General features: G+C 32.3%; 1 protein-coding gene across 1 annotated transcript in view; it reads left to right on the top strand.

Annotated features, from left to right (window-relative positions):
* LOC145278275 (salivary peroxidase/catechol oxidase-like) overlaps positions 1 to 15,937 on the top strand; it is a 62,597-nt gene that overhangs the window by 3,412 nt on the left and 43,248 nt on the right. Inside the window, exon 2 of the mRNA XM_080130568.1 lies at positions 13,753 to 13,901. Within this exon, the coding sequence (XP_079986694.1) occupies positions 13,753 to 13,901 (149 nt within the window). The remainder of the gene's footprint in view (positions 1 to 13,752; positions 13,902 to 15,937) is intronic.

Genomic DNA, 15,937 nt, shown 5'->3' on the forward strand with positions numbered 1-15,937 from the left:
ATCCCGTCAATCATGGATCGGGTGCGACCGGCAATCATCGGATTAAGCCGAGCGCAGTAACAGACGCAGACTAATTTTAAAACAAGCAAACACACCGGAAAAAGAAATACGCTAAATAAAACAACAAAAACCTACCGTATAGTGACTGAATATAAATGTTTTGTTTATTTTTTTTTACATTTGTTTTTTTGCAAATTATTTATTAACAAATTATATTTTTCAAGAAAAGTTGAATGTTTTATTTTTAACTGTAAATTGTTATTTGTAAGTACAGTTTTTATTATTGTTATTCAAGATTTTATCATTAATGTTTCTTTTTATTCCACATAAGTTTTTTTTGTTTTGTTTTAGGAAAGTTAGAAAATTTGTTTATGAAAATCATAAATTGTTAGGTGAGCGAGCGAGTAAGCGAGAGAGAGAGAGAGAGAGAGAGAGAGAGAGAGAGAGAGAAAGGGGAGAGAAATAAATGCCTTTTTGTGTTTTGTTTTGTTCGAAGCGAGAGAGATCATTATTTTTCCCTCCACAGTTTTTTGGGTTTTTTTTAGGAAAGCTAAGAAAATTGTTTACGGAGAGAAGAAGAAGAAGAGAGAGGGAGATAAAGAGAGAGAGAGAGAGTTGGGAAGAAAAACAGCGAGAGAATACAGTACATCGAGCAGGTCAAAATGAAGTATATATAAATGAATTACCTAAAAAAAAACGTAACTATGTAAGTATAATTAATTTCAGAAACGAAGGTACAAATCGATCGATCGATCGAGCAATTTACTCACAGGGCACAAATAGGTATCATTGTGACGCCATGTTTAAATGGTACATTAGCGTTCGTTTAGCATCCTAATGCCGGTAATCTGGAATATAGGAATGGCAAGAGATCATCCAATCAGAAGGAGCGGAAATTTTCTGGAGAGACTTTATTATTTTTTGTAACGGAAAAGGGAAAGCTTATGTTATGTCAATGAATTTATGACCCAGTTACGAAGGGTGAAATCCCATATATGTCCCAAGTGGAGAATAGCCTCCGGTGATAACTGGGAGCGGTGGGAGTACTTGTTATTTAGAGGAGAAAATAGGAAATACTTCCTGTAAAGATGGTTGCGATTGTAATGATGTTGCTCTTAGGATGTAATTAGAATTTTAATATAACGACTAAATATGTATATAATGTCGTTCGAAAGTTACATGATAGTGGCTAACAGTCTAGACATAATAAATTTTTATGGGGCATCTGTTGTTTGAAAACCTACGATATTTTAGTCCAGAGAGAAATTTCTGCAACCAAAATATTATATTGGAGATATAATTCTGCGACACCAGAATAATAGATGATCTCATAGTGTAAATGTGTGTTCACGGTGATAACATAGTACGATCATGAAATACAAGAGAACACAATCATAAATCGTTTATATTTATTGTAATAGGTAATGCATATTATAAGTAAATATTATAAATAATCTATAACTCTTACTATTATATGTGAGTGTGTGCGTGTGTTTGTGTGAATCCATTCCCTAAGGACGCGTTTACGACTGGACTGATTTTTTAGCGCATAAGCATTATGGATGTTCGTTTGATTTTATTGTAATATATATTACGTAATTACGCACAAACATAAAATGATAAGCAATCCAATTAGTTATCACCCTTTTTATATCTCTTCGGACAACGCAGAGAAACGGATCCTGCTAGTTATAAATGAAGTAGATAATTATGAAGAGATATAAAAAAAAATTATGGAAATAAATATAATTTTATTTTATACTTTTTTAGTATTAGTAATAGTTTCATGTTTCTACGTATACACGCTTCATTAATTGACTGGCAATGTTACTTCTGTCTACAAGGAAAGCGATTATAACAGAGCGCTGACACTTGTAGGCAGCAGCAGCTATGCGACAGCCAACGTAAGCAAATGACCAAGCCGTGTGCGAGGTGACGTTCCACGAGCAAGAAAGAAAAAGATTATAAAAAAGAAAAACGTGGCCCGAAAAGGACAAAAATGGCCGTGTTATACACGTGGTCCAAGAGCTACAGGGAAAGATGTGTACTAAACACGACCAAACAAAGATAGAGTACTACTGCAGTGTATTGGTAAGCATATTGGATTATGAGATGACTTTCCAACAAAGGACAAGGTGTTATTATAAAAATACCTGTAAATAAAGGTCTGTTGTGTCAACTGAAAAAAAAAGTGAGACGAATTATTTCCTTGCCTTTTTTTTCCTTGCGACTGTCTTTATGTAACGTGTCGGTCCTGAGTATTGACATGTAACGATTACGTTACATGGTTAGACAACCCATTGTTCAACACGGTCGAGATGAATTGATACAGGCATATATATGTATGATTCAAGGAAAAATTAGCGGCAGTATTAAAAATAATTTTGTTCGTGTGTTTAAAGAGAGGCGGTGTTTGATCAACACTGCTGGGGAGCCATGACTTAATATACCTCCGAGGTCCACAAATGGAAAATAACTAATGATCCATTTAAAAACATTAGTGTTGTTTATTGATGTAAATAATTGACTTACTGGCAAAATGATATTCCAACGAAGGGCAATTTTTTTATAATTTTAAAGAAACTTCAAAAACTTTATATATATATATATATATATATATATATATATATATATATATATATATATATATATATATATATATAGTCTTGGAAGTTTTTGTAACCTTTAAAACAATATAAAAACGTATCTATTTTTTATATTTTTATCATTCGTTGGAAAACTATTTAGTGAGTAAGTCATTTAAATACCTGCAATCAATGCATCAACTTGCTTTCTTGAATTCACTGTGAGATTAAGGTTAATTTAAGCAATCATCAGTTGTTTACCATGGAACACTGTTTCGGGGATTTAAAAACAAAGTAGTATATTAAATCGTGGCTCCCCAGCAGTGTTGATCAAGCACCACCTCCCTTTATCTTAGGAAGAAAAAATAAATGTTCAAGTTATTGGATCTAGTTATGAGTTATGAGGTTGGGTTGTTCAATCTCTCTCTCTCTCGCTCTCTCTCTCTCTCTCTCTCTCTCTCTCTCTCTCTCTCTATATATATATATATATATATATATATATATATATATACACTTTTAAAAATACGTTATTAAATAGCTATGTACACATTTTTCTCTGTCTCTAATCTTATTTATTTTGTTTTAATTATTTAAGGAAAAACGGTTAATTTATACTATTATCCCAAACCGTTTTTCCTTAAATAATTTAAACAAAATGAATAAGATTAGAAACAGAGAAAAATGTGCATAGGTATTTAAATAAAGCATTTTTAAAAGTGTATATATATATATATATATATATATTGAACAACCCAACCTTCCCATACACACATAGTTTTCCTTCCCGATATGGGTAGGATTCTAACACTGGTTCTGTTTCTTTTACGTATGGTCTATGATCGTTTTCTTCTGTATTTTTCCTCTTAATATCCTAAAGATATCCCCCTGCAATAGGGACGAAACGTTGATCATTTTATAAATTCATTCGGTTTTTCTTTTTCTAAAACAACACACACACACACACACACACACAAATATATATATATATATATATATTTATATATTTATATATTTAACATATATATATTAAATATATATATGTATATAAATATATAAATATGAGCAAACAGTTAATGAAATATGTTAAAAAAGACTTTGAAATGAGTTAAAAACATATTTAATCTGAAAAGGAAACACTACATAAATGAATAGTCCTTAATCCGCGGAGTTTCGAAGAAATACTCTCCTTCTCATCAGAGGGTAGGAATTAGCAAAATGCAGGATCGGATTTTGCATGCAGAAGTATTTGATGAAACAACAAATAAGTCAAAGATCTTACTTGAAAACAAAATAAGTTAAGCAGAGGGAATATGGTAAAGAAAAAGGTGATTACACATTAATGGATAGTCTGGTGGAAGATAAAAAACCCAGTGACGGTAAAATTCAAATGTAAAACTTCAAGAAAGTTAAAAGAATTTCCATTTGTACAAGTAAAATCCAAAGAAATCCCGTAATTGGAAGAAGATGGTCCATAATAATCCAAAGGCAGAAATCCATGGAATAATTCACAAAGAAGTGTGTACAAGGAAAAAATAATTATTATTTTTTCCTTGTACACACTTTTTTGTTATATATGTAGATAGATTCAGCTACTCGGATGAGTCGTAGACGATGAAACACGTGTCAGTGGATAGTTATATTTTAAAAATAATATATATACCGCTCCCCATGCGGGAGTACCAAATTGGTTAAAAGGGAAAATTATTCCCAACTCGCATTTAGGTAAAAATGCACTTTCGTAAATAATTGAATTCATTCAAAAATGTATCGCTAAAATCAAAACAAACACACACACACACACACACACACACACACACACACACATATATATATATATATATATATAGAGAGAGAGAGAGAGAGACAGAGACAGACAGACAGACAGACAGACAGAAAAACTTTGAGGAAGAATTTACTAATCAAGAAAAAGCAAATTCTAAAACCAAATATAAATATAGTTATTGATATTTTACTTCTAACCAAATGAAAAAGCTCAATAATTCACTGACGATATTAGAGCTTAGGATAAATAATATTAAGAACTGTGAAGTAGAAATTTATAAACAGTTTTTATTTTTCGGCAGAATACTCCAAAGCTGGGTGCTCCTTAATCCGCGGAGTTTCAAAGAATGCTATTTCTTTTCATCAGAGGAAAAAATGTTAGCAAAATAATCAGATAGTCACGTTTAAAATTTTAACATATCTATGCATTTGCTGGTTACTGCATGGATTGAAACTTAAAAAACATTAGAATATAAATAAGTCCAACCTATGCAGTAACCAGTAAATACATTACTATTAGTGCTTTCAGACTGATCATTAGTTTTTGTAAGCTTGGATACTTTAATGCCTGATGTACGCAGATGTTTTTGCAGCTCTTCTCGGATAAACTGTGCCGAATCTGTCGATTTAATATCATTTCTAAACTTGGAGCAATTTTCATTGGAATACCTGTTCGTTTTTTGGTCTTCAACGCTGTTACGAGTTTTAAACTTCAAAATAAACGAAGCAATTGAAGTAAATAGAATATTCAGGTTTTAGAAGTTGTTCTGTAACGATTCCCATCTTTCCAAAGAGAAATAATGAGCTGTGTTATGGAAGAGATATTTTTTCACTTTTTGCCAATATCAAAATCTTTTCGTAAATCCACCAATTACAGATTATTTGTACAATGGATTATCTATTAAACTATAATTACCGATAACATTGTTCAAACATTCTAGAATATAATAATCATAAATATTCAAACAATATGCATTATTTCACGTTGAGATTTGAATTTATTTTTCTTAAAAATTGTAAATAGGGTTCAGGGTTGATTTTTGTTGGTTACCCATTTTTCCTGTGTTACGTGATGACGAGTCGGCTAGTATATATATATATATATATATATATATATATATATATATATATATATATCTGAAATGAAAATTACAATTGAATTTACCAAAATGATCCAAGATGGTAAAATTAAAGTAAATTATAAATATTAAAGAATTAATATCTATAAAATTATCTCAGCCAGATATAAAAGCTCGATAAAACCAAATAGGAAATAGAGCTTATAATATGTCCAAACAGTTAATAGAATATGTTAAAAACACTTTGAAATGAGTTAAAAACATTTAATCTGAAAAGGAAACACTAGATAAATGGATAGTCCTTAATCCTTTTCAGATTAAATATGTTTTTAACTCATTTCAAAGTGTTTTTTAACATATTTTATTAACTGTTTGCTCATATATATATATATATATATATATATATATATATATATATGTGTGTGTGTGCGTATGTGTGTGTGTGTGTGTGTGTGTGTGTGTGTGTGTGTGTGTTCGTGTGTGTGACTCACAAGTTGGTGTAACAAAGAGAAAACAAAATTGTAACTTTTCTTGTAATTTTGTTCCTATATTTCTTTGTAAAGTTGATGAGTTCCTTTTTTTCTGATGAGTAAAGGGCGAAAAATTTTTTTTAAAAATTGACATAATAATTACACGAATGATTCTGCGCTACGAAACAGGTGCTGTCAAGGATTGTGCATTTAAACATACTTAAAGAAATAAACGGTAAGATGGTCAGCATTTTGAAATTTGGAATATAGACGTTTTCTCATTTACATCAAGCTTATTGAATTAAAGGATTGGTATGAATAATAGTTGAAATATAATTGAATAATCATATTTCCTCCCCCCATATATATATATATATATATATATATATATATGTGTGTGTGTGTGTGTGTGTGTGTGTGTGTGTGTGTGTAAAGTTATTGAGAATGAAACACGGCAGTATACTCAGTTATTAGGAAAAACGTAATATGTATTAATAATAATTAATAATAAATAATAATATAAAAAACGTAATATTTATTTTCATATGTATTACAGAAGATCAAGTCAACATTTGTGCTGTTGGTTTTTAATTCAGCTTCAAATAAAGTCCGACATATACGACTCATTATAGGACTTCTATGTTTGGACTTAAAACCGACAATACTAATGTTGTTCTGATCCTCCGTTACACATAAACACACACACACACACACACACACATACACATACACATACACATATATATATATGCGTTTTATTTTTTATTACCGTATCTTTCTGTTAAGTTACATTATTGTTTCAGCTACTTGGCCGTTTTTTGGCCGTTTGTAGCATCCTCAGACTTTTACAGAACCCCTGAGGATGCTACAGACAGCCAAAAAAACGGTCAAGTAGCTGAAACAATAATGTAACTTAAAAGAAAGATACGGTAATAAAATATAAAACGCATATCTGCTCTACAACAGTATTGAGCACTTTGTTCAGTTGTTATTAATTACCATTTCCACTATATATATATATATATATATATATATATATGGGTTTGTACACATAGATTAGAAAAAGTTTACAAAAAGCAAATATATTACAAATAACTTTTACCAAAGGCAAGATAATTACTTTTCTACATAACTGGATAATTTTTAGTGTTTTAATTTGATGTAACATGTTTATTCAGCTCTAAAAACATACACTGTTTGCCGTTTTATTGGAAAATTTAAAATGGCGCATTTTCCAATATATCGGTAAACACTGTATATTTTTAGAGTTGAATAAACATGTTACATTAACTTTTTCGAATCTAGGTGTATAGTAATACAAACCCATATATATATATATATATATATATATATATATATATATATATATATATATATATATATACGAGGGTCATGCAATAAGTAATGCCCCTGACCAACTTTCCATAGGAGTAGAGCAACGAAACTTGGCACAGTTATTAATCTTTCTCTACATAGGAACCACCCAGAGCTATGAATTTCTCCCATCGTTTGATGCAGCTCTGGAGACTGTTTTGTAGAACACCCTAGGTTGGTCTTCCAACGACGACGTGACTTCAGAAATCAAGGCTGCATCATCTGGGAAACGGTTTCCTTTCAAAAACAACTTCATGGCTGGGAAGAGGTGAAAGTCAGAGGGTGCAAGGTCGGGAGACAAGGGAGGATGGGGAAGGGTTTCATAACCACACGCCCGTGCTTCTGATCTGGCGACATGCGAGTTGTGGACAGGAACGTTGTCCTGCAGGAGGAGGGTACCTTTGCTGATCTTGCCTCACCTCTTGATTTTGATAACTTCCCTTAATTTCCTCAAAAGTGAAGCATAATAGGCTCCTGTAATTGTGGTACCCTTTGCAAGGAAATCTGTATTCACTACTCTGTCCTGGTCCCAGAAGACTGTGAGCATGACCTTGCCAGCGGAGAGATGCACCCTTGCTTCCTTTGGATGTGGTGTATCCAAGTGCTTCCACTGCATTGACTGGGCTTTGGTCTCTGGATCATAGTGATGGACCCAGGTTTCATCCTGTGTAATCAGTCTTTTGAAAAGCTTTCACTCATCCTCTTGGCACATCAAATTACTCCTCGAGCAATCGACGCGTTCTCGCTTCAGGAATGGTGTGAGCAACCTCGGAATCAATCTGGCAGACACCTTATGCATATGCAAATGGTAATGAATGATAGTTTTAACAGACCCTGTACTAATCTTGACATCTTGGGCTATTTGGCGAATAGTAATCCGCCGATCTTCCAAAATGGCAGCCTCAACTTGACGGGCAGATACTTCATCAATGGAAGAAGGGGGAGGGCGACCAGGTCTGGGAGCTGTTTCCACAGACTTCCGGCCATGTTTGAATTCACGATGCCAGCGTTTTACAAGGTCATATAGTGGGGCATTATCACCATAAGTTTCTTTCATCTCATCAAAAGTCTCCTGTGGTGAGCGTTCTTTCAAATACAAAAACCTGATTACTGCTCGACATTCAGCAAGCTCCATTTCACACCTGACTCAGTTCAAACACCTGTAAAACAAAAAGCACAATTAGTTCAGGGCTTTAATTTGCCACATAACCCATAGAGATATAAATCATTGCACATGCAAAATTTCAGCTAGATCAGACACCTGGAAGTGGGTCAGGGGCATTACTTATTGCGCGTCCCTCGTATATATATATATATATATATATATATATATATATATATATATATATATATATATATATATAAGTGAAAATGTCTGCGTGTGTGTCTGTGTGCACATTTCCCTTCCAAACTACTCTATAAATTTTCAGTCTACAGACTCAAAATTTGACATAAGGTATGTGAGCTTTTGTAAAATCTTTTTAATCGGTTTTCGACCAGAAATTTGCCTGTCAAAATTTAACGATTTGACCTTGGAAACCTCTACGAAACTCCTCCGCCAAATTTGGGTCTAAACACTGAAATTTAAGATATAGGTTACTTGGACATCGATCAAACTTTTTAATTTGATTTGGGCTCAAAATCATAAATTTCGAAATTGGAGTAAAAATCTTTTTAAAATTTGACTTCTGCGGCCTCTACCAAATTACTCAGCCAATTTTTGGTCTAAATATTTTAAATTTTGTATAAATGTATTCAAACATAGGATAAACTTATTAATCGATTTTTGGCCGAAAACTTGACTGACAAAGAGCCAATATTCAAAAGATTTGACCATTGCGGTCTCTAGCAAACTATTCAGACAATTTTAGGTCTAAACATTTGAAATTTTACATAAATGTATTCAGATATGCGGCAAGCTTTTTAATCAGGTTTTGGGCAAAGATTTGGCTGCCAAGGGGTCAAAGTTGAAAGAGTTGACTTTTGCAGACTCTAATAAACTCCTCCGTCAATTTTGGGTCTAAACACTTGAAATTTTAGATGTAGGTTACCTGGACATGAGCCTAACTTTTTAATATATATATATGCACATAAAGTTATGAACAGTACATAGGGACATAGGGCCCGAGCAAAGCCGGGCTAAACTGCTAGTATATATATATATATATATATATATATATATATATATAATATATATATATATATATATATATATATAACACACATATATATATTATACATACACGCATACACATATATGAGCGTGTATCTGAAGTAAGTCAAATGGCTAATAAATAGTATATTGATGTCAACTATATTTGAAGTGTTAAAGTCAAGAGGTAATTAGGTGTAATTAAGGCTGGCTGAAAGTCACTTCACCCCCAGCGTTTGTCCTAACATGTACACGATGCACTTTTCAAATCAACTATAAATGTACGGATTGAATCAGAGCAAATCAGTCATTTCTGGGGTTCCGTCTGAAAGCAACGAAACCAAAAGTCCTCAGAATGTGGTAAGCATTGAATTTATTTTACACTTTCATTTTCCCCATCTATCGATTTATCTATCCGTCTATTTGTTTTTCTACCTATTTATTTTTTCGATCTATTTATTTAATTTATTTTTATCTATCTATCTATCGATCTATCTATCTATCGATCTATCTACCTATCTCCACATGTGTGGGGGCGTGTAGGTGTATATATGTATAACGTATGCATTTTGAAAATTTTATATTTTAATAAATCCAAACGGGATATATCATGGACGGACTAATGATTTCGTCTCATGGATTAAATTAGAAAATGTCGCAATACTCGGAACTAAGGATTAGATATTCTCTTGATAACACGCATGATAATTTATTTGGATGGCTGAATTAAAAAAAACTAGTGCTCCAGTCATAATATTTCGTCGGTATTTACTTATATATATATATATATAAGTAAATGGTAGTTTGCTTGAAGCATTGGCGGTAAAGGAATATATGGAAGTTTTAAAAGCCAAAAGCAATGTGGAAAGGACCGGAATCATGGGAGTAAAGAAAAGAAAAACAAACAAACAAATAGACGGGTAGAGAAATGTCTACCTGTTTATTCGTCTATCATTCCTCACCTCATTATATAATAAATTTGCAACCAAGTTATTGGTATGTCTGGTGCAAGAAAAGAAAACAAAAGTATATTCAAGATGGCAGAAGAGAACATGACTGCAGATAGAGGTTCGGACTGCAGTAAGATGTGATTAGTTATAATCTTAGGTAGCTGGGGATAATTTAATTTAATTTTTTTGTTTGTTATTAACATTTATTGTCTATATTTTTTATTTCTTGTTTAATTTAATATATGTGTGTGCGCGTTTTTGCGCGCGCGCGCGCGCGTGTGTGTGTGTGTGTGTGTGTGTGTGTGTGTGTGTGTGTGTGTGTGTGTGTGTGTGTGTGCGAGTGTGTGTGTAATGTCGTAACATTTTATGTTATTTCAGCAATAGATTTTTTAGTTTTAATATTAGTATTCTCGAGCTTCCTGGAGATGTTTTTCCCATTTTTGCTCATGTATTATCGCTTCTCATCAGGAGGACTATTATTGTGGCCTGACATTATAGCCAAGCGGAGTTACTTCCCTTGAAATTATTCTATGTATCTTTTGGTTCGTTTTATTCATTTTTTAGTTTGTAACTGTTAATGTTATTTTCATATATCTATTTATTTATATACTAAATATTTATTAACATATATTATTATTTATTTATGTAGTTACAAAATAAATTTTAAAAAACATATATAGATTACTAGCTAAGGAAAGTAACTCTATTTAGCTTCAAGTTCCGGCCAAAATAATTATCCTCCTATTAGTAAATACTACGGATAGAAAAATATATGCGAATGCACGCGCACATGTAATTAAGACAACAAGTGTACAATTATTAGGCAAACAAATAATAATAATAATAATAATAATAATAATAATAATAATAATATATAGCATTATTTAACAATGGCGATCTCTATATCAGAAATAATTTATATAGAATGTGAGTCTGTCTGACTGCGTGATTCCACTCCCGCCTTTCGGTTTCCGGCATGAACGCTTACACCGTGTGATTGTTTCCTTTCTCTTGAGAATGGCGTACACCTCTAAAAGTTGGGAACTTTAAATCAGATTACCACCCTAGCGCAAGACATCATGTTGGTAAATAAATATTTGATAATTGAAAATAATTTAAATATTTTACTCCCATCTTTTCTTACCCAGTAGTATTTTAGAAGACTGCATTTCTATAGCCTTCAAACACTGCGCCTTTCACACTATAATGCTTCAAGAAAACTACAACATCCCTTCTGCACACACACACACACATACATAAACACACACACACACACACACACACACACACACACACATATATATATATATACATATATATATATATATGATTACTTCTTTAATCACATAACTAAATATACGGAGATATAATTTTATGCGTAATTTTTTCAGTATTACTTCAACAGTGCTAAATATAAAGGTAGAGCTAGGTAGTAAGTTATGAAAATATATATGCCAATTAAGCTACACAGAATATTCCGCGTTTCATTTTCGTGAGAATGGGTGAACCGGAGGTCAACTGTGCCTTTGTCTTATAAGGGCTGCCCATCGGCTGATCAGGAGAGGCGCGGCTGCAACTAGAAAGCTGATTGGCTAACTCAATAGCATGTGTGTATACATAAATGAGCGACAACCACAACTTTTCGCACAATCCTGGCGAATTCTCACGAGAATGAAACGCGGAATATTCTGCGTAACTTAATTGCCATATATATTTTCATAACTTACTATATATATATATATATATATATATATATATATATATATATATATATATTAGTTAAAAGTATTATCTGTTTTTATATTCAATAGTCAAGGATTCAAGCTCATATTGTATAATGCAGGCATCCGGGGTCAAATCTACGCTTTATTATTATCATTTAATTCTTGTGATATACATAAATTATGCGGATAGAACATGTATAAGAAAGGGTGAAATCTGGCCATAAATTCGTACATAGTTTTATATCAATATATTTGTGTACGTGAAACAATTGTGGTATCATATAAAAATGTCATTTAATATTATAGTATTATAACCTCTTTTTGTGAAGGCATCGAGCACTATATAGTTACAAGCGCATATTAAAAAAATCTAAAACGGCAGGAATAAAAACAATATTTACCAACACACACACACACACACACACACACATATATATATATATATATATATATATATATATATATATATATATATATATATATATATACTAAAGACCACCAGAACAAAATCGTCAGTTTCGAATCCGACATGATGGACAGTATATGACTGTCTTTCGTCGAACCACTCAGTCCACTGGCAAAGATTACGAATGGTTCCCATTTCTCAGATTCGAAACCTCTAGCATCAATAATGTCCTTATATTCTTTAATACATATTATTTTATTTATCAAAATTTTTTTTTACTAGTCGAGCATTTTTAGTTTTTTTCCAACCGATCATGCAAAGATATATATATATATATATATATATATATATATATATATATATATATATATAATTATTTTTTACAGCCAGACAACATCACAGCTCACAATATATATATATATATATATATATATATATATATATATATATATATATATATATATCTTGTGAGCTGCGATGCTGTCTGGCTGTGAAAAATAATTATATATATATATGTATATATATATATATATATATATACCCATGAATCCACATAAAATTTTAAAAGTAGATAATTTTTTTTTATATATCAGTTTTCAGTATTTACTTCAACAATTCTCTATACATTAATGGAGCTAGGCAGTAAGTTATGAAAATATATATGAAAATATATGGCAACTCCTCGTGATATTTGCCTGACGAGTACTCACAGGGACGAAACGTTGAAAATCTTGTGGAATTTAATTATATATATTTTCGCAACTTTATATATATATAGCGTTGGGCGAGTGTCTATTTACATGGAATAATAATACTTTGCAATGATGCAATAAGTTAAAATAGTTTAGCTTGTTTTCTTTTTTTTTTGTAAGGGAAATGTTTTCCATAATGTTTTATTGTTAAAGTGTTTTTTATTCAATAAGTCTGAAGAAAGGCTGTTCTTGTGAAAATTTTCAAACGACATAATGTTTGAATTTGTCCAAATGGTCTTGAAACAAACTAACTATGAAATACACTTTTTGTTGCTATCAACCCATTCTTTGAAGTCTTAGTTTTTGTTAAAACAGTATATATATATATATATATATATATATATATATATATATATATATATATATATATATATATATATATATAAACTCGCTATATCGAGCTATTCTGATTAGTCGTAAAGACAAATAAAGACGTGTATGAGGATAACTCTATTTTTTATATACTTACCTGTTTCAGTCGTCCAATTCATCTTCTGATAGCCCTTGCGGTCTTTGCCGTTCCATCAATTTTTACTTCAACCGAAGGTACACTTTCATCTCAACAATGTCTGAGTGCTTACTACACCGCCAAAAGGATCGTAACCGGAGCAGCAATGTCAAGCGAAGGTAAATCTTTACTCCTCATTCATAAGTATTCTTTAAGATTCATAAATTCATGTATTTTTATGTCTCTTTAAGTATCTCTTTATCTTAATTAAATCAATAACTTCTGTGGACGAATAATATGCTGGATGAAGAATTAATCCGTTGTGATTAGTCAATCGCTCCCCCAAACTTTGATGAATCTATCCTTCTTCCACTGCGAGCGAGTATATGTGACACTAGAGTCGGAAAGTGGGATTGGGGTGCTACCACCCTCTATGAGGAGCATTCTGGCTGGCAAAAATGTCTAATCAACCCAGTCGATATTCCTCGGGGCATCTTAGGCGATTGGCTATAAAATACCCCCTTTTCAAAGAGATAAAGCAAAATCTTGGAGGGTTAATCTCCTAGAACTGTGCATGAGCAACAGCATGCCGTATTTCACAAAGAAAAAATTAAAAAACATTTCAGAAATGATTTAGATATTGTTTATTTTGGTGCTGAGTTAAAACATCCGCAGGCGACAATACGTCACTGCTCAACATGTCAATCATGAGTGTAACGTATCGCTTTTGATATGAGGTGACTTGGACAAAAATTGAAGCCAGTTCATTTCTCTATCTTTCAAGTTTATTTCTCGTTATATTCACAAAATGAAGTTTTAACACCGAAGTTAAATCGACCATAATGCATTTCGGTTTCTTCATAACTCAGTCAGTTATTTTTTCTGTTATTAATAGTTGAAAAAGAATTATTCTTTGGAATTTGAAGGGAACGTGTGTACATTTTAAGTGGTCTTAAAATTCTGAACAAATAATTTTACTATTTTTATATCGTATCAATTTCGTATTTGTAATCTGGTTTCAGATAATTTTCGGCGCCATTTTTAAAGGAGTTTCCATTCCACAATTTCACAACTGCATGGGGATGTTTCAGAGACACGAGGTGTACACATGTTCTGTTATAGGCGTTAAAAGTAACAAACCAAGTTATGTGTTCACCAACGTTTCGTCTTTACTATAAAACTTCTTCTGATATGATGCAGTCCATATTCTTTTTAGAACAAATATGTCCGTTATAATTCAAATATGGATGTGTAACTGAAATGAAATGAGTGTATTTTTGTTATGTAATTTATTGACCGATTATATGTAGTAACTATTATAGGTGGCGTTTTCTATGGCGTGAAAGAGTTAACCTGTGTCTAAAATTAAATCGTGTTCTTTTAATAGGAGTTTACTTATTAATGGCGATATATTGTAGAAACCTCCACATTGTTTAATTGTGATTGAATTTGCGATAAGCGCTGATTCAAGAAGTTTTCGCCTCCCTGTCTGTCTGAAAAAGGTCTCTAACAAACTCCGCCGACATCTTTTGGTCTACATACTTGAAACTTGACATATAGAGAATTTAGACCTGTGGGACAAATTCGATTTGGTTTTAGTTGGTAAAAAATAGCTGCTAAAGGATCCAAATTAGAACAAAATTATGCGTTGCGGGCGTGAGTCGACTTAGACTGTTCGTCTACGTATAATTAAGATAAAAATGAAATGTAATATGTCCCCAGACGTTCCTCTCCATCGTACAGTATATCGATACACTAAGGCTGACTGGGATAGCTTCCGTACATTTATATCTGATCTACCTCTGTATTCCATGTTTAAAAAGGATTGTCCTCTATAGTATTAGACCTGACGGAATGGTTAATTGTAGGTATTGACCGTTTCATACCCTCGAAAAAGTTTCAGCAAAAACCTAATAGCCAGCCATGGTTCTCTCCAGAATGTGCTGCTGCCATTGCGCACAGAAATCACTTTTTCCACTGCTTCCAACGTAATAGATGTATGGAAACTAAAGCCGCTTTCAGGACTGCCAGCAACCATTGTAAGAAAGTAATAAAGAACGCAAGAGAGTTGTAGCTGAGCAGCGGCTTGGTTCCCACCAGTTTTGGCAATTAGCAAACAGAATCCTGAACAGAAGCGTGTGCTTCATCCCAACTATTATCAATGGACCTGAGGTAATCTCGTCAGTATCAGACAAAGCCAAACTCTTTGTCAAGA

This window comes from Euprymna scolopes, chromosome 6, assembly GCF_053919585.1.
Source record: "Euprymna scolopes isolate OS-2025 chromosome 6, ASM5391958v1, whole genome shotgun sequence".
NCBI lineage: Eukaryota > Metazoa > Mollusca > Cephalopoda > Sepiida > Sepiolidae > Euprymna > Euprymna scolopes.